Source organism: Bufo gargarizans, chromosome 5, assembly GCF_014858855.1.
Source record: "Bufo gargarizans isolate SCDJY-AF-19 chromosome 5, ASM1485885v1, whole genome shotgun sequence".
In the NCBI taxonomy this organism is placed as follows: Eukaryota; Metazoa; Chordata; class Amphibia; order Anura; family Bufonidae; genus Bufo; species Bufo gargarizans.
In genome coordinates, this window is record NC_058084.1 from 476,739,679 (window position 1) to 476,764,440 (window position 24,762).

The 24,762-nt window shown below is 45.0% G+C and overlaps 1 protein-coding gene across 1 annotated transcript in view; it reads right to left on the reverse strand.

The window, feature by feature from the left end:
• Positions 1 to 24,762, reverse strand: part of SLC25A13 (solute carrier family 25 member 13) — a 115,414-nt gene that overhangs the window by 30,842 nt on the left and 59,810 nt on the right. The window contains exons 7-11 of the mRNA XM_044293294.1: positions 20,913 to 21,051; positions 15,474 to 15,567; positions 15,224 to 15,308; positions 5,371 to 5,458; positions 4,871 to 5,029 (exon numbers count right to left, since the gene is read on the reverse strand). Coding sequence (XP_044149229.1) covers positions 4,871 to 5,029; positions 5,371 to 5,458; positions 15,224 to 15,308; positions 15,474 to 15,567; positions 20,913 to 21,051 — 565 coding nt within the window. The remainder of the gene's footprint in view (positions 1 to 4,870; positions 5,030 to 5,370; positions 5,459 to 15,223; positions 15,309 to 15,473; positions 15,568 to 20,912; positions 21,052 to 24,762) is intronic.

Consider the following 24,762-nt stretch of genomic DNA (forward strand, 5'->3'; position numbering starts at 1 on the left):
TCATCGTCGATCCAGGTCATTGCGGCCAGGTGTCTGCTGTATTATAAGAACGGGCTCAGCACAGCCAGCTCCATACAATTCCCGGCGTTTAATGCGGTTATGGGGTTAAGGGGAATCTGTCACCAGAGACCTCCCTATCAAACTGCATAGACAACACAGCTGTGGTTCACTGGACTAAAAGACTGTTTTTCTTTTGTTGATCCGAGGCTCTGTTCCCGAGTTACGATACTTTTTCTTAATATGCAAATTAGGCCTTTGGTGCAACAAGGGCATCACCGTTGCTCTTGTTGCACCTGAGCTCCACTCCTTGCTGTGACCAGCCCCTCCTGGCTGCTTTGCCACTGGCTGGTCCTGTCAATCAACACAACCAGGGAGGTGCTGGCCACAGAAACGAGTGGAGCTTGGGTGCAACAAGAGCAAGATGACTGCCTCATTGCACGCAGGGTCTACTCATTATTAAAAGTGTCATAACTCAGATCAAAACATTATTTTAATCAGGTCAACCACAGCTATGTGTCTATGCCAACAGTTGGATAGGGAGGTTGCTGGTGATAGATTCTGTTTAATGGTGAATAGGACTAGTTAACACTATATACAGTAAAGCTCCCCCTAGTGGTGGCTACAGGCAGACCGAATTCTGTCACGTAACTATGTTTACAAGGTGGAATTGGGGATCTGTAAATATATTAGACCTGGACGACTATAAAGATTTTTTTTTTTTTTTTACGGACATTCACTTTGAATTTTCTCCTCTGCAGTGTCCTGTGTACGCAGAGCATCTCTGACCGGGCTAGCCTCACAGATCTCTGCACAATATGAAGGAGGTGAGAAAACCAAATATTTCCATGTATTGCCTCGTAGCCCACACACTGGGATCACAGCCCAATTTCCAGTGCCAGCCCACACACCCCTGTCCTACAGGCATACGGTGGGGATCTCGTAGACTCAGTGGTGTCAATTATTTAATAAAGTTGTAGATGGAAAGGATGTGATCAACATGCATTTCCTCACCCAATTTTTTTCCTGAGGGTGAAAAAAATTATTTAAAAAAATTCTTACAAATGATGCATCACATCCAAAGTAAAATAGAAAAAAAAAAAAAAAGTGCAAAACATTCAAAACGTGAAAAAAAAAAAAAAAGGGGGAGATTGACATCGTTAAAGGAAGACGGGAGGGTCAGCAGGTGATCCCACCAGAGCCTGCACTGAATTGGTAGCATGCCTATGACCATAGTCCCGCTACCAATGCATATGGGGTGCCATTTCCCTAGGTGCTGGTGAAGGGAACCACTCTCAACCTTCAGCGACTGACTTTCCGGGTGCAGGATGGTAAGGCTTCGACCTTATAAATATATATATATTGCAGGCCTACAACTGCAATGGAACGCAACCCCCTGCTGCGCGAGCGGCCTGCAAAATCTACAACAGAGCGGCCAAAATCGAGACCAAGAGCTAAGGACACCATGGGGTCGACCTATGAACCTGAACAGCTCAGGAAGCAAGAAACTGACATTTATGTGGAAATCCCATCATCTTCATAATTCAGACACTTTGGCGAGGAACACAGAATATGAATATTTGAGACGCTGGTCGGGGAGGGGGTTGGAACATAAATCAGCTGAACCGAGACCACAACCCCCCCCCCCCCCCCCCCATCTGATGTCATTTCCTTTTTACGTCTATTTTTTTACGAGATTTAACGTCTGTTTAGTTTTCATTAGAGATTATTTTATGACATTTTTCATTATTTTTGCTTATTTCATTTATTTTATGGATTTTCATTTTATTTTTTTAGGGGATGAGGCGGATTTAAGAGGTCGACTTAAGGTGAATATTTAAGGTCTCGGGCAGACTGAATTTTTGTTACTAGGTGGAGGGTTGCAAAAAACTTACGTAACATCTTGTAAAAGTTTACTGAAATGTGGGCGTCTTAAGATTTTGGAGGCCATTCGCCAAGTGGCGCGATCTCCTGTTTTTATTTAGATTAGGTCACCCCAATTAAAGGGCTCATCCTATGCAGATCTATAGGTGACATCACATAAATAAAAAGTAACAGGGGACATATAACGGGGAGGGAAGCGTCTGTGAGGTCATCCAGTTAATGTGACCTTTAGTGTTTAAAGGGGTTTTCCAGGACATCAATTTATTTTTATTACAGATGAAGGCTTCATCCTCTGCATGCTGCAAACTAACGAGGTAGGCAAGTATCCTTTATGATGGAAAAAGTCCAATACAACTAAAACCCCAAGGCATACGGAGACCTTTCAAAAATGCATGGAGAGGAGGTCTCTAGCCGGCAATCATCAGGTCTCTGAAGGTTTGTGGTTTTAGCTTGGAGATCTTCCATATTAAAAAGGCACATGAGATTCAATGGCAATGTACTATGACTGCAGTCCTGTAGAATGTTAAATGGGCTGTCCACTTCCAGAGGCCTTTCGGGCCGACAACCCCACTTCAATGGACCTGCGGAGGGAAGCACACTTACCTGCTCCCTGCCTCTGCGTTGCGGCTCATTTGGTCCGTCGCCGTCACCATCGGGTTTCATTAGGGTCACATGCTTTTTAGCAGTGACATATCCTCCACTGACATGACTCAGGGAGGACACATTACCACTGCAGCCAGCCATTGCCTGCAGCAGCACGTGACCCCCATCAAACCAGCTGACATGCGGCAGAGGAGTACCGAGGGAGCCAGAACCCAGCAGCAGCGGCGAAGTATGACACTGGTTTACACTAGCATTAGGAGATCCGACTGCCATGTGCCTGCCCATCATAAATGGCACAAAAAGAAAAAAAAAAAAGACACATGCGGAAGAATTTATCTGTCCGGAAAGTAGCTGGACCACCACTGGATCTCATTACAGTCAATGGGGACCCGGTGGTTCCCCGCATTATCCGGCAGGCTGTTCCTCTGCTGGATTATGAAAATTGATGTGAACACACCTTGTAGAAACATCAGGCCCAAAGTCCCCCAAAGGTGGACGAGCCCTTTAAGAGAGGCATTGATGATCTACAGATCTCAAAGCTAATTGTCAAAAGGAGCTTTTAGGGTATGTTCACATGTGATGGAGAATATCCACTGCCGATCCCTGGCAAGGACATTTTACATGAGATATAAGGATTCCACCCTATGCACTGCAAAGGGTAAAATCTATGATGAACAAACACATTAATCAACGGACGTATCCCTCAAACCTGGATGGAAAAAGTGTGGAATATTCCAAGGAAGAGAGCCAAAAACACAGCAACCCAACGTTGGGGGGTTGAACTGTCCGTGTCTCATGTAGGATGCTGCGAGGCGATTCCTTTTAGGCGGGATTCACACAAGCAGCATTTTGCAAGTTTTTTTGCAGCATATCCATTAACCTGCCCTCAGATGTCACTTTACAGTCTACACATACACGTTGTTTTTGAGCACTGTTTTTGGCCATTTTCATTCCAAATGCTCTGGGAACGCCATTTCTTTCTGGCATTTTTTCTACAGGCATTAAAAACGGCAGAAAAATGCTTAGAATTCATAGCTTTTTAAGGACTTTTGCTGACATGTTGCAGTGGTGTGCGGTGTCACTAATTACCATAGCATCTTTTTGGCTGCGCGCTTTGTACAGGTGAAACATGCATGCTTGTAATAACCGCGGGCCAAAAAACGGCATGCAAAAATGTGGCAAATGCACGCGGTCTGGCTGCGCAGCACACTACTGGCATGTTTACAATGCAGACTAATACCTTTGAACCGAGGTCATCAGTACCTGATTCATGGGGGTCCGACACCCCCACAGATTAGCGGGTTGAGAAGGCACTGGCGCTCACACAGTAGCACCATGACCTTCTCTCTGCTCGCCAAGCACAGTGCCGTACATTTGATAGCGGCTTTGCTTGGTATCGCACTCACCCCAATTCACTTCTAAAAAGCTGAGCTGCGCCTAGGTCATGTGACCGACGAACGTGACGTCACATGGACTAGACAAAGCTGCGGGGCCACTGTGAGCGCCAGTGCCGTCTCAAACAGTTGAGCGGTGGGGGTTCCAAGTGTCGTACCGATTAGATACTGATAACCTATTCTGAGCATAGATATTAATTAAAAAAACGTCAGAAAACCCTTTTAAAAACTCTGTGTTTGGAAAGACCCTTAAAGGGGTTATCCAATTTCACAAACAGCCTCCCATGTGCCGGGCCCCTCACAGGTAATATACTTACCCCACGCCACTCCTGGTCCCCGCACTGCTGCTTCTCCCTGTACAGGGATGAGCAGCTGATGGCAGGTGGGGACGTGAACGAGCCTCCATAGCATCACGGGTGACGCTCGTCCCCCGTCTGCCTTGTACAGGGAGAAGCAGAAGCGTAGCCCCGGGGAGCAAGGTAAGTATATTACCTTTTAGGGGCACGGCAGATGGGGTGGGGTGTGGGGGGGACGTCAGCCAAATTAAAACTGCTTTACTGAATGCTGTAAAATAATAAAATAGGTCATACCTTACCAATTTCCCACCACTTTTTTTCCACCCCCTGTCGGTGTCTTCTTCCTGGTCCCGATTGACACACAGGAAACGACCACTCAGCCAATCACTGACTGAGGCATATGAGCACAGCAGCCAGTGATTGGCTAAGCAGCATTCTCCTGAGTATTGGAGGAATCTGGAAGAAGAGCCTGGCGGGGGACGTAACAGGAGCAGCGGGGGAAATCGGTGAAGTATCAACATATATTGTTTCACACAATCTGAAATGTTTTTTTCATTTAATTATCCAGACAACCCCTTTAACAGTGCACGAGAGCCAGTCTACTGTCTTCTAATGGCTATAGCTGCCTATCGTAAAGTTAGGGTGGCTATTATCGTTTCATGAGGGGAAAAACAAAGGGATTGGGGGGTGACTGACCTCTGTAGAGTCCAAAAAAGCCTTCATACCGCAACACTTTCTTAAAGCAGTCGAAGCTGTTCTTGTACATGAGCTCCCCTACAAAGGATCCAGTAGATCTTTGGTTCTGCATTCTCGTCTTGACCAAGTCGATGGGGTAGACGGCGGTGGCGCCAACAGCTTATTGGGGAAAAAATACACGATTCAGTGGTTACAAGACAATAATCTTAAGGGAAGGTTTCATAAAACTTAATGAGGTAACATTAAAGGATCCTCCAAGACTTTATTAAAACGGAACAGTAAGTTGTTCTACATTTATTAAGTTTACAGACTTGAGGGAAACAAGTCATAGGTACGACTCTGAGAGTCATGAAGTACAATGGACGGAGCGGCGAATACCGACAGGGTCAGCGACCCATGAAGCTCCTGTGGGAATAGACAGGGAGAGCATTGTGCACCCAGTCAAGACCAGGGAGGGGCCCATCATGAAGATAAGACGACGACAGTCAACCATGACTAACCTCCAGCGATTGAACCCAGAGCAAATCTGTACGCCGACTCGGCCACTTGGACAAGGACAGTACGAGACACTTCTCCGGAGCCTTGATGCTTGAAAGAAAGAGGACAAGATGAGACACCTGCCATTGTGCGGCCCGGTCACGAGCGCGGTATCAGTTACCTGGGACCGCGGCCACCAGCTCCAACATAAACGGAGAAAAGACTGTACCTGTAAAGTAATTAGTGGGCGCTCCGCAGGATAACACAAACGTGGTCGTCGCCAAGTAAAACAGAAGAAGGCAACGTTTACATCACGTTAAAGGGGTTATCCCATGATTGACATAAAAAAAAAAATAGGGAAAAATTAAATCCATCATCATCTAGTACACGGCAATGTCCTTCTAACAAAGCTAGAACCAGCCCTGGACCTCACATGGGTCCAGAGATCTCCACATTCATTGCTCTGCTAGATTTATTTCAAGCTGGCAGCTCAGGGGCATGTGTTTCCTTTCAGAGGGGGTGTCCTTTCTGTTTCAGCTCCCCACTATCACAGCTCTGAGGGGGTGTCCTTTCTGTTTCAGCTCCCCACTATCAACGCTCTGAGGGGGTGTCCTTTCTGTTTCAGCTCCCCACTATCACAGCTCTGCGGGGGTGCCCTTTCTGTTTCAGCTCCCCACTATCACAGCTCTGAGGGGGTGTCCTTTCTGTTTCAGCTCCCCACTATCACAGCTCTGCGGGGGTGTCCTTTCTGTTTCAGCCCCCCACTATCACAGCTCTGAGGGGGTGTTCTTTCTGTTTCAGCTCCCCACTATCACAGCTCTGAGGGGGTGTCCTTTCTGTTTCAGCTCCCCACTATCACAGCTCTGAGGGGGTGTCCTTTCTGTTTCAGCCCCCCACTATCACAGCTCTGCGGGGGTGTCCTTTCTGCTGCTGCTCTCTGCTGCAGCTCTTTCCCTGTAACTGTCACAGCTGCTAGATGACTAGTGGCAGTTAAAAGTAAGGAACTGAGCGCGTGCGACCACCTCGGCAAGATACTTTTTATTGATTAACTCTGTGGCTATTCTACATTTTTAACTACATCCAATAAAAAAAAAAAGTATCCCTTCCAGATCCAGGAGCTAGTTTGAAAAGTCCTGAATATTTTTCCTTCTTCTCATGGGACTAAGTATACACCCCAATGGAAAGCCGCACTGTTCAGGCATACAGCAGAATACGTCAATAATTGACTCATATATAGTTAAAAAGATGCGTTCTGTAGTTTACTATTACATATTGCAAAAAGAAGAAGAAAAATAAAAAAAATGCCAGATGAAGGCTAAAAAGACGACCCTCCTGCCCTCCGTAGGGGCCTTGTGAGCTTTTCCCGGTTCCTCCAGTAACATAGGGCATAACATGTCATCAATCTGCATAAAGTACAAACCAACGACACAAACTGCATCCAACCAGTAACACAGAAGACAGAGCTGCTGAACACAATATTAGTGAAGCCAATCAGCCCAGCACCGGGTAGTACAGGCTGCCGTCTAGTTCTAGAAGCGCTGGTCTTAAAGGGGTTGTGCCAAATTTTACCTCTCTTGTCCAAACTGAGGGGATCCGACCGATGGCGTATTCACCGATCACAAGAGCAGGAGTCCCGATCGCCTAATTAAACGCTGCCGCTCCGGCCCCATAGAGATAAATGGTGCTGTACAGTCCTGCTGCTCTACCCGTGGCGATTGGTACGGTTCCAGCGGTCGGACGCACCATTCAGAGGGTTATCCTTTTTCCTGGGAACTTTACAGCCTGGCACAACCCCGTTATCAGGCTCGATATTAGGTCGACTCAATAAAATCGCATTTACAAATGAAGCCAGACAGGCAATGGGCGGTCAAGAGCATGTACTATATAGAAGACAGGGAGGGGTTCTTACTGAGCGGCCCTCCCTTTAAGCAAGACAGTGCTCAATACTAAAATGATAAGGGGGTCCACTTATTTTAGACCTGACTGTTTAATAGACATTGAATGAATTCTGCTAGTGATGTATGTGGCCAAGACACAGGGAGCTGCTGCCGGACACCTCATCACTATGCACCCACCTCACCATGCAAATGACATACATCCCGCAGACCGCAATGACCCCATGAAAGAAGACATGAGGTGGTCACACGTGACGGATCTCACACCGTCCTCTCTAAGGAAGATGTGCAGCGTCTGTACCTGGTAATATTTCACCATACTTGGGACCAAGCTTGAAACACGGGCACACGAAACCAGCAGGAACAGGTAGCGATGGCGGGATGGCAGAGCCTACATTATCCCGGGATGTTGAAGCAGGAAGGGAGAGCTAGTTGTGGCCACACTGCAGCTCAGTTACAGAGAGGGAACACTCACCAATTAAAGGGGTATTCCCATCTGGAAACATCTGGCATCTCCATAGGATATATCAAATGTTCAATGGGTATGGTCCCACTTCTATCTCTAGAACAGGTGGCAGTCCGGCGATGGCAGGAATGGTGAGGAGACCTCGCGTGTGCAGTCCTCTCCAATCACTTGTGCACTGTTATTTCTGGCAGTGAATGCAGAGGGCTGCACATGCGCGGCCTGATCTTCAATCAAGGCTGCAAGACGGGTCCTAGAGATGGGACCTGCACCAATCGGGCATTGATGACCTATCCTGTGGTGATACCAGAAAAGGTCCAGGTAGGACAAACCTTTTAAAATGGTTGTCCTTACCCCCTATGCACAAGTGTCTGATCGGCACATGCGTGTAAACAGGGGAACACGGCCACCGTTCTCGTGATTGGCTGGGGTCCCAGCGGATGGAGCCACGCCAATAAGACACTTATCCCCTATATATTGTTGGAATGGGACAACCCCTTTAATGAAACCGCAGTTTTTTGTGTTTTTGCGCTTTATCATCTTCACATTCTGAAAACTAGAGCTGATTTTTATTTTTTCCGACCGATGTAGCAGTAGGAGGGCTTGTATTGTTTTCAGTGGTACATAAAATGTCCTGATTAACCTTTATCAAACTTTTTATTTATTTATTTTTGTGAGGTGGGGGGTAAAGGGAGAACGTGTTTAAAAAAAAATAATAATAATACAATGTCCACCATATTTTTCTAACTTATAAATTTTGTACCATTCACCATGCGCCATAAATAATGTGTTTCCTCTATTCTAGGGGGTCAGTATGATTATAGCAATATCAAATCTATCTAAAACTTTTTGATCTTTTTGTCTTACTACTTACTCATAATTAAAAAAATAATAATAATCTTTAAAGATTTCAAGCACTTGACTAAATTTTTTTCCCTCCAATTAAAAGGAGCTATGCAAGCGCTTCTTTTCTTACAGGACAAGCTGCCATAGAATTTTTACAGCATTCACCACATGGGATAAATAAAAATCTGTTTTAGTATAGTTTATTAATTACAGTTGCAGCGTTACCAATTACCTTAGACTTTTAATTAATTTTTTAAAAAAAATTCTTACACGATGATGAAGCATTGATTGCAGGTATAATGAAATACTTCGGTATTGCAGTGTATTATACCTGTTAGCGTAATGCTGACATCCAGTCAGTTCCTTCCTAACATGAGCGCACATATTCACAAGCTCCTTGGCTACCATGAAAATCAATTAGCACCCCAAAATAGTGTTGAGGAGGTGCTGATGGAATTTCAGAGGGCGCCCCCTTCCCTGTCTCACTGTTGCTTATTAAACTGTTGTGTCCAAATCGACTGCCAAAGTCAAGTATGAGCTCACCCTCTATCGCAGTCCACTTCACCTACATGTCATTAAAACCAAATACTGAGTATGCTGACCACTGAACGCCCCCAACATGACATTACTTATCCTGTACTGATCTTGGTTTACATCCTGCATTAGACTCCAGAGCTGCACTCACTATTCTGCTGGTGGAGTCACTGTGTACATACATTACTTATCCTGTACTGATCCTGAGTTACATCCTGTATTATACTCCAGAGCTGCACTCACTATTCTGCTGGTGCAGTCACTGTGTACATACATTACTTATCCTGTACTGATCCTGAGTTACATCCTGTATTATACTCCAGAGCTGCACTCACTATTCTGCTGGTGCAGTCACTGTGTACATACATTACTTATCCTGTACTGATCCTGAGTTACATCCTGTATTATACTCCAGAGCTGCACTCACTATTCTGCTGGTGCAGTCACTGTGTACATACATTACATTACTTTTCCTGTACTGATCCTGAGTTACATCCTGTATTATACTCCAGAGCTGCACTCACTATTCTGCTGGTGCAGTCACTGTGTACATACATTACTTATCCTGTACTGACCCTGAGTTACATCCTGTATTATACCCCAGAGTTGCACTCACTATTCTGCTGGTGCAGTCACTGTGTACATACATTACTTATACTGCATTAAGCCCAGGTTATATCCTGTATTATACTCCAGAGCTGTGCTCACTATTCTGCAGGTGGAGTCACTGTGTAAGATTATGGTGTAGTGCCTGTTGTAAAGATTACAGCTTCTTAAAATGCAAATCACAAGAGAAGGTTCTGTTGACACTGAACACATTTTGGCACTTAAATCTTCAGAATTGGAAGGTTAACGTATTAACAAAGTGGATTAGATTAATTCTAAAGAAACTGGTGTTCACAGATGGACAAATACACACAGAAGCCCCGGAGCCCTGCCTAAGAAATAAAAACAATGTATTAAAAAATAGGAAAAAAAACTGCAGGTCAGTGCCAGCTGCAAAGCCAATTCAGACCACATCGTAGACACCATAAAGCATGGCAACAAAAGCAGCGAGAACACTGCAAAACAAAAAGAGTTCAGCCCCAGCAATGTAAGTGCAAGCTCTTCTGGAAGCCGACACACCTGGAATAGCTGTCGAGCTTCTGTGCTCCTCTTGAAGAAGCAGCAGCCGCCTCTTGCTGTACAGAGACATCGGGTCAGAAACCGCACAGCAATACTCTGGGATGGAGGTCTGGACCGGGGCCTGCATCAACCCTTTGTGGTCTTGAGCAGGCGTCTCAGCGCAGACTTGGCCTCCGCGGCTGTGGTTTTATCATAAAAATTAGATTTAAAAAAAAAGATGCAAAATATCTATAATAAGCATAAATAAAACACAATCAAACATTCTTAATGTCAGGCGATACATGCAAAGGCCTAAAAGAAAACAAAGCTGTGTACATCTGAGACCTTATTATATAGTATAGTCGGGTTCAGGGCATGATCTTCAGATGAAGTAATGTTTAGCAATCGGTAGAGAAACTCCATATCATATGGTTAACATGTCTTATAGAGTGTGAGTCACAACACAGTGCCTATCAGACATATCGGGTCAAAGCAAGTCTCCCCTGGATAGCAGGGTGTATAAGCTCTTCTCCTACATCACTCAGCAATATTTCTGCTCTCTAACATCTCGAAAGATAAATATTTCTCCTTGTCTCACTCTCTAATCTCCCTGCCACTCTCGGATAAGAATGAGCGCCAGCCAAAAAGGTATGAGTTAGCAACAGCGAACAGGCAGGTAAGCATCATCCAAATGGTGGCAGGACTGGAAGGCGAGCGTCAGCCAAAGAGTGGGTGGGCAGGCGAGCGCCAACCAAAAGCATGGAAGACTGGTAAGTGAGAGTCAGGCAAAAGGAAGCCAGAGAGGCGAGCGAGAGTCAGGGAAAAGGAAGCCAGAGAGGCGAGCGAGAGTCAGGGAAAAGGAAGCCAGAGAGGCGAGCGAGAGTCAGGGAAAAGGAAGCCAGAGAGGCGAGCGAGAGTCAGGGAAAAGGAAGCCAGAGAGGCGAGCGAGAGTCAGGGAAAAGGAAGCCAGACAGGCGAGCGAGAGTCAGGCAAAAGGAAGCCAGAGAGGCGAGCAACAGCCAGGCAAAAGGAAGCCAGAGAGGCGAGCAACAGCCAGGCAAAAGGAAGCCAGAGAGGCGAGCAACAGCCAGGCAAAAGGAAGCCAGAGAGGCGAGCAACAGTCAGGCAAAAGGAAGCCAGAGAGGCGAGCAACAGTCAGGCAAAAGGAAGCCAGAGAGGCGAGCAACAGCCAGGCAAAAGGAAGCCAGAGAGGCGAGCAACAGTAAGGCAAAAGGAAGCCAGACAGGTAAGCAAAAGTCAGGCAAAAGGAAGACAGAGAGGCGAGCAAGGGTCGGCCACAGAGAAGGCAAGCAAGTGAGCAAGCAACAGCCAAAGAGCGGTTGGGACAGCAAGCGAGTAATAGCCAAACGGCAGGCTAGCTATTGTTCTCAAATACCTCCCTCACACTTATTAGAAGAATGTGGTTCCCCCACACTTCAGATTTAAAGTGTCTATGCCCGGTGATGGCAATCAATTCTCTGTCTTTTTATAAACCACCAGGGCAGATACTTACAAGTCCTGATAGGCGTAGACGGCTAAGAACAGCATGGCAGGCACAGGCTGGGCACCCCACTCTAATCTCCCTCTATATTTTTAACTCGGGGGTACTGTTTCTCATTGATGACTTTGAGACTTATTTTTCACGCAATGCTCCATAGGAAATGTGTATGCAAATTAGATTGTACCAGCCAAACCAGTACCCTGCTTCCTGGGCCTTAGCCACTACCAAATAAATAGTAGCAAATAAAAAAAAAAATATTGAAAATAGAAAAAAATTGAACAAAGCAACATAGAACTCCTTATGTTATACTTTTACTTCAAATAAAATCTTTTGCATAAAACACAAAAAAATAAAAATAACAGCTTTTTAGTTAAAAGAGCTTTTTCCTGGCTGCTACCTGCGCCATTTATGGAAATGTTAAAAAATACGGCCTGTGTCCCTTTAATGGATATAATTAAAGTGATGTATGTATAATTGCTGTGCTTTCAAATGAAAAGACGTGGCCCTTGAAGATAATTGCGCACAGCGAGAGATGGCTTCCTAAGGAGCAAAGAGCCTTAAATGTGGGCCCGGATCGCTATGGAACAGGCTAATGACATGAATGAAACATGTATGACGCTCCAGCACGTACAGAGTTAAAGCTGCCAGGGAGATCAAACGCGACGGGGAATATAGAAATTGGTCCGACGACCTGAAACGTGGATGTAAAGCAGGATTCGAGCTATTTGGCTATTATCTCCCCCGGTCAGGGCCACTCTGTGGATGACGGAGCGAAAAAGGGGCCACAGCCTTTCAAAAGGCTTTTATGTGGAGATCTATAGGGAGCCGTATATAATGATCCACCGCTCACGTAATGTAATAAGCCAAAGATACAGGCATTAGAGAAGCCAAATCGAGGGAAGAAGAGAGTGCAAAGCAAAAAAACGGAATAAGGGAGTGCAATTTTAAAGGTCTCCTGGCAGATTCATGGACTCCTGCTACAGAGAGGTTATGCAGGTACTCTTATTGCTGTAGAACCGCAAGTCCCAGCAAGCGTCAGCGCGGTAAACAGAGAGAGCTCTGCTAGTTATAGGAGTTGCCCAATTTTTGCATAAAAATTTGGGCAACTTCCATAATTCTCTATGGCAAAAAAGGCTGCAAGTCACCCTGAAAAAACATTCAGATACTTAAAGGGGTTATTCGAGTGTTTAATACCGATGACCGATCCTCAGGATAGGCCATCAGTGTCTGATCGGTGGGGGGTGCGACTCCCAGCACCCCCACCTATCAAAGAGCCGCGGCCTCTTCCTAGGCCAGTGACATCACATTCATCTGTCATGTGGCCTAGACTCCGCTCAGTCCCATTCAAGTGAATAGAACTGAGCTGCAATACCAAGCACAGCCACTACACAATGGATGTCGCTGTGCTTGGTAAGCTGCGAGGAAGCCTAGGTCATCCGTATTAAACACTCTGACAACCCCTTTAAATGACTGTGGCAAGGATGGGCACGTGGTTCCCAGGGCTACAGCTAGACTCCCGAAATTAAATACTGAAAGGGGTTGCACGCCATTGTAAAAACATGCTCGATTTCTTTCAAGAGCCAGCGCCACGTCTGTCCACAGGTTGCATGGGGTACTGCTGTGCAGGCCCATTCATTTCAACAGAGTTTGTAATACTAGACACATCCCGTGGACTAGTGCGCTGCTGTTTCCGGAAGAAAGCGGACCCATTTTTTGTCATCCTGTACAAATCACCCCCCCCCCAAGCCCTAGAGGATTTTTCGTTTTTCACTCCCTGCCTTCTTTGAGCCACAACTTATTAATCCTTCAGTTCACAGACGTACGGGGGCTTGTTTTTTGCAGGGAAAGTTGTACTTTCTAACTGCACCATTTAATATTGCATACCATGTAGTGGCCACAGTTTTCTGGGTTTCCTTTTCACACATTTATTAAGTTTTCTTGTGTTTTAATACTGAGAATTTTTTTATTTTTTTATTTGCATCGCCATATTCTGACCCCCATAACTCTATTTTAGTTATGTCTACGGAGCCGTGCTCCTTTACTGTAGGGCGATCTGTAGTTTTTATTGATACCATTAGTGTCTGTATGTCTTTTTGATCACTTTTTATTATTATAACTTTTTTGTGGGGGAGGTGAAGTGACAAAAAAAAAAAAAAAAAAAAAGTCATTTTGAATTTTTTTGCCCCGATTACGGAGTTCACTGTACAGACGGGATAAAAAAAATTTATATTGTAATAATTTGGGCATTTTATAAGGTGGTGATGCCCATGATGCTTATTTTTGGTTTATTTTAATTATGGAGGTGATATGATTTTTTTATATATATATATTTAAAAAATCTTTTTTTTACTTTTTACATCATCCAAAGTGCCTATATGAATTATTAGGGCTCATGCACACGAACGTTGGCTGTTTTGCGGTCTGCAAATTGCGGATCTGCAAAACACGGATATCGGCCGTGTGCATTCCGTGGAATGGGCAAGAATAGGACATGTTCTATTTTTGTGCAGAGCCGTGGAATAGACATACGCATGCGAAAAGCGTACGGGTATTCGGTCTGCATCTTTTGCGGTCCCAATTAAGTGAGTGGGTCCGCATCCGACCTGCAAAAAAAGGGGACCAGCAGCAGACCAAAAATACGTTCTTGTGGATGAGACCTTAGGCCATTTCCCCCCTACATTGGAATGAGTTTCTTCAGAAAGAACCAGGCTATCGCAGACAATGACAGGCTCCGCCCGATCGTTCCCCCAAAGCCGCTTGAGATGTCGTGGCCACAACTCACCACGCCATCTGAGGGCTTAAATGTCTATAATCAGCGCTATCACCGATCGCAGACATTAGAACTGGGTGTCTGTAATAATGCAGAAACTTGCCGGCTTTGGCACTTCCGCCATGTCTGGAAAAGATCATAGGGTTTTTCCAGAAATTTTATATATCGATGACCTATCCTTTGGATAGCTCATCAATATCTTATCGTTGGGATAGGACTCCCCCAGCGATCAGCCATACGAAAGGACTACAGCGCTTTCAGCTACATGCAGCCTCCAAAGAAAAGTAGAGACGGAAGCCGAAGTGTCGCAGAGTTTCCTATTGTCACTTGATTCTAGGGAACAGTAAAGCTCACAGACATCAAACTTCCATGACATCGCGTGACATCGCGTGACATCGCACGTAGCACAGCAGCAGATCCGCGCCTTTGACTGGTACAGTTGACATTCCTACTCTGTATACACTCTGGTCCGCTGTTTCAGTGTAGCTCTGGCACCAGTACAGCACAGCCACTGCAGAATGGACAGAGCTGGTTACTGGGAGCAGGTCTGCAATAACCAGTTCTGTCCACTACAGAACGGACGGAGCAGTGTAAATCCGGCACTGGAGCTAAACTGAAACAGCTGATCGGCATGGCTGTTCAGATCAGATAGTGATGGCCTATCCTGAGGATAGGCTTTCACTTCTAAAAAGCTAGAGAACTACTTTAATGTGTCATGATATATACTCCTGCTAGTAAATACGCCGAGAACCTATAGTTTTACCTGTCTCTGAGCTTCAGCCAGGTTGTAAGGCAATGCCCCCTCCTCCAGAGGAGCGATACGTTCTATATCTGCCATCGTCATCCGCCTGTTAATGAAAACCGTGACATTAACTTTGGAGCCTGGAGAACAATACTTGGAGCATACATTATATTACACACATTTCACATATGAACGTATAGGCAGTACAGCCACTGATTCAGGTTATTGTTTTCTCCTGGCTTATAAAACAACGCAGCAGCATCTTACTTACCCCCTCGACTCATGTAAATCGGCTAACTGGAACAATATGTCGACTTCCATGGGTGTAATTTGACCAAATTTCTGAGCAGCCAACACAAACTCCTCTATAAAAATATAAAAAGGACAGAATAGAGAGAGCACACATTAATTACAGAGCATCACAAAGAAAAAACAAAACAAAACAAAAAAAACGACAATGTACACAATGTGGAAATCTACTCAATCTTCTACGTCTGGTCTTGTGAAATCACATCCAGCTCCAAACCCCATTTTCCAGTTAATTAACTGCTATAATCAACATAAAAGAGTTACATCCTGTATTATACTCCAGAGCTGCACTCACTATTCTGCTGGTGCAGTCACTGTGTACATACATTACTTATCCTGTACTGATCCTGAGTTACATCCTGTATTATACTCCAGAGCTGCCCTCACTATTCTGCTGGTGCAGTCACTGTGTACATACATTACATTACTTATCCTGTACTGATCCTGAGTTACATCCTGTATTATACTCCAGAGCTGCACTCACTATTCTGCTGGTGCAGTCACTGTGTACATACATTACATTACTTATCCTGTACTGATCCTGAGTTACATCCTGTATTATACCCCAGAGCTGCACTCACTATTCTGCTGGTGCAGTCACTGTGTACATACATTACATTACTTATCCTGTACTGATCCTGAGTTACATCCTGTATTATACTCCAGAGCTGCACTCTCTATTCTGATAGTGGGCTAAAATCTCTGTGTCTGGCAATGTATTTCTTTATGCAACTGCCCTTCTATTTCAGATTTCCATTAAAGGGCACCTGTCAGCAGATTGGTACCTATGACACTGGCTGACCTGTTACATGTGAGCTCAGCAGCTGAAGGCATCTGTGTTGGTCCCATGTTCATATATGTGCTCGCATTGCTGAGAAATATGATGTTTTATTATATGCAAATTAGCCTCTAGGAGCAACGGGGGAGGTGCCATTACACCTAGAGGCTCCGATTTAACTGCAACTGCTGCGTCCTCTCCACATGTTTTCACTGCCTGGCCAATCAAAGTGCAGAGGGCGTGGCAGTTGCAGGGAGAGCAGAGCCTCTAGGTGTAATGGTAACGCCCCTGTTGCTCCTAGAGGCTCATTTCCATATATAAAAACATAATTTTTCTCAGCAATGCGAGCACATATGATCATGGGACCTACACAGATGCCTTCAGCTGCCGAGCGCACATGTAACAGATCAGCCAGTGGAAGGGGGGAGGGGGGGGGGGTTGGATTTACAGGGGGCCTGTCTAAGCCAGGGGTGTCCAACCTGCGGCCCTCGATACCATTCTGTGCGGCCCCCAACCATGTACGTCTATGTCTTGAGGCTGCTCACATACATTTTTCTTGTATTGTCTTATGAGATGGGAATCCTAGAGGTGTAACCAGACATTTATAGTATATACTGTAAGTAAAATATGCCATTAATACAGTATTTGAGTTGGTAATACCCCTTTAAATTTTATTTTCGGGCCTGGTCTTTGGTTCAGTCTGGCAATGAGGCCCCCAAACCGTAAAGGTTGTGCACCCCTGGTCTAAGCCATATATGTCTGAGTCAGATGAGTCCTACAGACGGCACTACTATATGATATCACCGGTATGCTGAATTATATAATATTTTCCAAATTTTAAAGGTATTTCTCAAATTCTCCATTCACATCCAAAGTTCAATTTAAAAAAAATCAGCTGGATCCTTGATGGAATCTGTACACTGTCATGTGACCTAACAGCTGAGCTCCCACAATGCACTGCTCTCAAATAAAAAGATCTAATTATCTAAAACAAGATATAATAAATAAAAATAAGCAAAAAAGTAATATAAAGTATTAGTACGGATATGACTCCTTCAAAAGAAACCTAAAAACGCACCTCTTCAGACAAATGTACAACCAGTGACCCTGCTGCCGCTATACCGCCATATGACCAGCTATACCCTCACCCACTGTGTCCTCGCGGGTGGGGCCCTCTCTCCTCCTCTACCAGTTTGTAACTCGTTTTGTTCATGCTTAGTGCAATTGTCTGTATTATGTATGTGCACCGCTTCTCATATGTACAGCGCTATGGAATGAATGGCGCTATAATAATAAATAATAACAATATGAACGGTGGATTAAGTTGCTGAGAAGTGGAGTTCCCCTTTAAGTAACCAGACCATAGCTATGAAATTCTCCCTCATGAATAACACTTAGAGAGCCCAACGGGACTCTGCTACAGATGTGGTCAGGGCGGAAGAGATAGCATCGTGTTCTGGGCTTGCTGACCGGCAGCGCGCTGCTCTCCTCGCTGCGCCTTGAGGGACAGGTCGCCGTGCTGCCAATTTGGGCGGAAGCCCAGTCAGTACAATCCAATCACTGCTTCAAGATATTTTTCTTCCTAAACCTCCAACCTGGCAGAAGGTGCAATGAGGTGTAAGCCTGAGCTGTACGGCAGACAGGAAAATCTCACAGTTCACTTGGGCGACACCAGGGGGCGAAAGTGAGGCTTTATAACGCCCCACAGTGATTTGGATATTGGGAGTTTAGATATGTCATTTAACCCTTAACAACTGATTGCAGCATCTCAGTGGTTAAACCTCTGCGTTCAGAGTTGATTCCACCCGTAAGAGCGGGTTGCCAGCTGTGTAATTTAGTCAGCACCCGCAAGTAATGGCACGGGCACAGCTCCTAACCCTACTGCACTTTGCACTAACTACATTCCGGCCATCATGTCAAAGTGCACAGCGAGAAGGGGTTAATAATAGTAATCATTTTGCTAGCCCTAGCCTTGCTAATTTCACCTCATGTAGCATTCGAAATACAGTGAGCTCCCTCTAGTGGTGGCTTTAAGTAGCAAACGTTTTAGCATTCAGTTATCTATCTAGGGCTTCGTTCACATCAGCGTTCAGCCTTTCCGTTTAGGAGCAGGAGAACTGATTCGGCACATAACTGAGCAGAACGGAACCTAAGGACCCCACAGACTATAATGGGGTCCGTTAGGTTTCCGCTCAGAAGATGACTTTGGAGCGGAATCAAAAGTAGTGCATGCGGGACTTTTGTCTCCGCTTCTAAAATCTTCCTCCGAGAGGAAACCTAACGGACCCCATTACAGTCTATGGGGTCCTTAGGTTCCATTCGGCTCAGTTATGTGCCGAATCTGTCCTTTCCGTTCTCCGGCTCCTAAACGGAGCAGGAGAACAGAAAGGCTGAACGGTGATGTGAACAAAGCCTAAGGGCTCATTCAGACGGCCGTAAGAACGAGTCCGCATGCTGTTTCAGCAATTTTGGGGAACGGGTGCAGACCCATTAATTTCAATAGGGCCGCAAAGGATGTGGACAGCACACCGTGTGCTGTCCGCATCCGTGTGCTGTCCGCACCGTGGTTCCGCGGAAAAGATAGAGCTTGTCCTATTCTAAATAGGCATTTTCTATTATCGTTGCAGCCATGTGTGGTCCGCAAATTTTGGATCCGCAAAGCACTACAGCCAGGTGAATGGGGCCTAAGGCTGGTTTAACACAACGTTTTTCCCATCAGTTTAAGGTATACGAAAAAAAACTTATACATTAAACGGATGCCACACAGTGGCATCCATTCACCACAGAGTTCCAAGACATACCTTTTTACCAGATTTAGGATGCAAGAACATGGTGTGCTGCGTTTTTGGGGGTAAATGTCAAACAGAGGCATAAAACGTGATGTGAACCCACCCTAAGCAAGGGATTTGGAGCTTTGGATCCTGAAAAAGGAGACTCTTCCACTAAACATAAAATCTTGCAAGAAATTCCAACTCCCAGCATGTCATAACAGCCTGAAGCTGTTAAACAGCGGCCTAATGTAACGCTTAGGGCGCATGCACACGAACGTAGTGTTTAGCGAATCTGCAAAACACGGATACCACCTGTGTGCGTTCCGCATTTTGCGGACTGAACATGGTCGGTACCATGATAGAAATGCCGCTACTGGTCCCCGCACAGCCGCTGCTGCTTCTCCACGGATGAAAACATTCGGTGTTGGGGTGGTAGCCAATGGCACGCGGGACGAGCCTCCTAAGCATTGCGGGTGACGCTAGGGAGGCTCATCCCTGTCCCCGCCTGTCATTGGCTGCATCCACTCCCCAAAACCCAAAGTTTTCATGCACCGAGTTCTGTCCTAGGGGCTCAATACTGGAAAAAAAAAGTCTCATCAGTTTTATCCTAATGCATTTTGAATGGAAAGAAATCCGTTCAGGACGCATCAGGATGTCTTCAGTTCAGTCCTTTTATGGTATTTGGACGGAGGAAAAAAAATATATAAAAAATGGCTGCATGCTGCATTTTTCTCTCCAGGATTTTTGGCTGAACTATTGCCGGACCTTTAAAATATTGCATACAGATTGCCGGAATCCAGCGACGCTAGTGTGAAAGTACCCTTAGTTGTGCTGATTAACATTTTTTATTACACGTAGAATTTATAGACCAGGTCAGGTATCTTTTAAAGGGGTTTCCTGGATTTTTATATTAAAGGGTAACTGTCATGTTTTCAGAAAAAAAAAAATCTATTTAGCATATGCATAAAGCAATCTTTAGTTTCTTCACATATCACTACTTTCCTTGAGTTTTTCCCTTAGTTACGGCTGTTTAAACATGTACAATATGAGGACCTTCTTAAGATGGCTCCTCTGCCAGTTCTCTGAGGCCAAAACTGCCTTCCCTCACTTCACATACACACTTGCTGTAGTCAGCAGCTCCCTGCCAGCCAATCAGATTGGATTACTGAGAGACACGCCTCCTCACTCTGAAACCTAATGCAGGCATGCAGTGTGAAGGACCGCCCCTCTGTCTTCTGTTTATACTAAAGGGAAGACTGATAAGGCATAGCAACGGTCTTTTAAGGGAGCAGTGGAAAGGGACAGGAGACATTAATGAAAGCGGTTATATAAGGTAATTAGAGATCTTTTGGCAACTATTGACAGACTAACTCAGGTATACATGCCTAGCTCTAATAAACTAGCAAAAAATAAAATAAAAAAATATGACAGTTACCCTTTAATATTTTCAGATTAGTTCATCGATCGGTGCCGGACCTCCACCTATCAGAACCTTCCTAGGCCGGTGACATTACTGTACATCGGTCACATGTCCTAGACGCAGCTCATTCCTGGGCGGCAAGACCAAGAACAGCCACTATACAATGGACGGCGCTGCGCTTGGTATGCTGTGGAGGCCGCAGCGCTTGCTGGAGTGCTGTAGTCTCTTCAAACAATTGACCAGTGGGTGCGCCAGGTGTCGGACCCTCACTGATCTAATTCAAATCCAAAACAACCCCTTTCATTTTAATGTCACTGGGTGCAAATATAGCATTTTAGAAGAACATAATTGCAATACTGATATAAAGAGGTAAAAAAAAAATAACTAAACTAAAAACAAAATAAAAAATGACCACACGACACAAGGACTGACCTTTGGTGACCTCTATGTCTTTTTTACTGCCGGCCAAGGTACTGTAGATCTTCCTAATAAGCTCCATGTTGTTAAGCAAGGAATTAAATCCATTAAAGTAGGAGAAGCTGACCTGATGAGATATGGTACCTCCAGCAGCCTTCAACGACACAAGAGGAAAGACCAAAGAAACGCTTAAAAATAAAGAATTAAAAAAAGAACAAAAAACACACACAAGCAAAAGATTTATGAAGACAACAAGGCGAGCTGTCAAAGAAAATACGTCTCTCCTTCTAATAAACTCCATGAAAGCCCCAGCCGAGAACCTAAACAAATACATATGGCGGTGGATTACGCCGGCTCGGCCAGCGCTGATTTACAAGGCTAAAGTTTCAATATTGCCGGGGTCAGAAATGTTTTACAAGTCGATTTATTTGGGGTAATAAATGTAGAAACATCACCATAGAACTTGTCCTTCAGGATAAAGCGCAACCAAACACCCTCTCCCCAAAAAATGCCCCAGGGCACATAGACGGATGGGTTAAAGGGGTTTTGCCATCACATACAATAGGGGCATATCGCTAGGATATGCCCCTATTGTCTGGTCAATGTCACACTGTGCATGAGCAGCCACCCTCCATTCATTTCAAGAGAGCTCTGGCTTGGCTATTTCCGCCTGCCCCATATAGATATGTATGGGAGCAGGGGCCGCGCATGCACTGTGCGCTCGCATTCACTTTTATTGGAGCAGCGCTTGGTGGTGGACGTACTCCGGGTCCTCCAGCCACAGCTCTCCCCTCTCCGTTCCCCTTGTAGGTGCGGCTCCCAGAGGTGGGACCAGCACCTATCAGACAATGGGGGCATATCTTAGCGATATGCCCCCATTCTATGTGATAAGAATACCCCTTTAAGGCCTCTATATTTATTTTCACTAAAGATAGTTTATTACAACCTGCTTCTTCATTAGACGCCATTGCTTAGCCTAGGTGCAGGAGGGTTCCTGGAGTATGACACCCAGCGGTCCAGATCATCCCCAAAAATATTCTTATATTCAGCTTGAAATCAGAATCTATTAATGGTCAGCTTTGGATGATTCCTTAAAATGTAACTGGTATTTCACTAACCAAAAATTTAATTCCTAACATATGTGATGCTGAAGGGAAGGTATTCATGAAGCTTTATTTTCCCTTTCGCCCATCACAGCAAGAGAGAGGATCCACCCCCCCCCCCCTTCCCCCAGACAGGAAACCTGCAGAATAAAAGGGCGGACCTTCCCTCCCAATTCGGTGTAGTTTCCTGTCTCTGGGGAAGTCTGCAGTTTTTTCCTTTTTAGGTTCCCTCCCTCTGGTGGTGCTCCTACGCTGACCCCTATAGTGGACTGGATCTGGCATCTCTGGTGCGCTGAAAGGGACGGGCAGAGGCACAGCAAAACTCTGGAGGGAGTACTTTGTGTGCTGGAGCATACAGTTCCTGGCGGCATCGGTGATGCGCTAGAGGCACGGACTTCCGGACCCCAGGGGGAGGAGCTTCCGGCAAGCATTTAAGCCGGGGAGGGCGGCATGTGCCACGTGACCGCCGGCGCGCAGCATCGAGCGTGACATCATCACAGAAGCGCCTATAAGAAGGGCGCATTATGGATGGATAGCCGGCGTCCTAGCAGCGCTGGTGCGGTAACAGAAGCAGCATGGAGGAGGACAAGCACGTGGAAGAGTCTGCAGTCCCTCCAGCCTTGGTACCTCTGAGGGGGTAAGTGCTCTGGGCATAACGTTGTATTTTTTTCTGTTGATGCACTTATACTAATGTGTTACAGACAAAACCTAGGAAAGTGGTGACAAAAAAGAAGAATAAAGAATGTGTTCTTTGTAAAACTGGGTTGTCGTCTGAATGGGAGAAGAGGATGCGTCAGCCATGTATTGATAAAACAGTGGCAGAGGAATCGCCATCTTTTTACAAATGTCTCCAGGCACTAGTCAAAACGGAAGTTAATTCTACCTTATCTAAAAAAGAATCTAGAATTAGACGAGATGATCCTATACAGGAACATAATTTGTCAGATTCTGATGAAGGCGACATGCATTCCTCATTATATATCCAGTCTGATTGATTCATCCCTATCGTCTTCTGAAGAAGGTGAAATTAGTGGTAGACCGTGTTTCCCTATACAAGACACAGAGAAACTCCTAAAAGCCCTATGTTTAACTATGGGCATTGAAGAGACCAAAGAAGCCAGGTCTATCCAGGATATTATGTTTGGGGGGGCTGTAATCTAGACACCACAGCACCTTTCCGGTTCATAAAAATGTTTCAGCTTTAATCAAGGGAGAATGGAATAAAACTGACAGATAAGTTTACATATCTAAAAATCTTAAACGTAAATATCCCTTCAAAGAGGAAATTGTGCCACATGGGATGAAGCACCGGGAATAGACGTGGCCATTTCTAAAGTATCTAGGAAGACGGCTCTTCCCTTCGATGATACGGGGATATTAAAAAGGACCCACTGGATAAAAAGGCTGATAACTTTTTAAAAGGGGTGTGGGAAGCACCTACTTCTTCGTTCAGACCAAGCATTGCCTCTACTTGTACGGCCCATTCTCTGATAGTATGGCTCTCCGAATTAGAAAATCAATTAAGAAATAGATGCCCCAGGGAAGAGATTGTATCAGCATTGCCAACTATAAAGAAAAGCAGCCGATTTCTTGGCGGACGCCTCAGCTGACTCTGTTAGACTGGCGGCCAGATCTGATGCTTTGTCTAACTCAGCCCGTAGAGCACTCTTGCTAAAAAAAAATTGGGTGGGAGATTTCCCATCTAAAAATAAACTATGTGGGGTTCCTTGTGAAGGGGAGTACCTTTTTGGACCAACCCTAGATGACTTACTAGATAAAGCGGCCAACAAAATGAAAAAAATTCCCGGGAGGACAGATTTCGGAAAGGAGAGGTAGAAATTACTTTTTTAACCAATCCATTGGAAACAAAAAGAAACAAGACCAGCAATGATGCCAGAAGTCAGATCGGTGGCAGATTAAAAAATATTTTTCCTGCCTGGTCCTAGATTCCTTTAAGTTCATGGATACTAGACACCAAACAGATTTAAACTAGAATTTCTTCTGTCCCCGCCAGCAAGATTCTTAATTACAAAAGATCAGGCCTCGGCTCTAGGAAATTCAGCCATCGAAAATGGGGTGCTAAAATTTGTAGAAAAATCAGTCTTTGTGCCAGTAACAAAAGCGGAAGAAGGTGGGGGGGGGGGGGTTTACTCTCCCCTGTTTTTAGTGAAAAAAAAAAGGGATGGGAATAATAAACCTAAAAAAATTCAACAGGTTTTTACAGATAATGTTCAAAATGGAAACTATAAAATGTTTCATGGCAATACTCGATCTCAAAAGATGCATAGTATGTCCAAATCTTTCCAGAGCATCAAAAATTCCTAAGAGTCGCAGTGAGACTAGGGGGTCACCTTCGACACTTTCAGTTCCAGACTCTCCCGTTTGGCCTGTCCATAGCTCCAAGAGTATTTACGAAAATAATTGCAGAAATGGCAGCTCACATAAGGGAAAAAGATTTTCTCTTCATACCATATCTGGGCGATTTTCTGATAATAGGGGGAACAGAAGAAGCTTGCAGAACTGCAGTATTGACAGTATCAGAAATTCTGAGCAAGTTGGGCTGAATTTTGAATCTGGAAAAGTCAAGACCAGATCCTACCAAAAGACTTTTCTGGGACTGATATTACAGTCCTTCTGCCAGAAATGTTTTTTTACCACAGGAAATAGTTATCCTTGTCCAGAAAAAAAAAATAAAAAAATAAAAAGATCTGATCAGGAACCCTGTGATCACAATGAGGACAGGAATGTCCATTTTGGGGTCC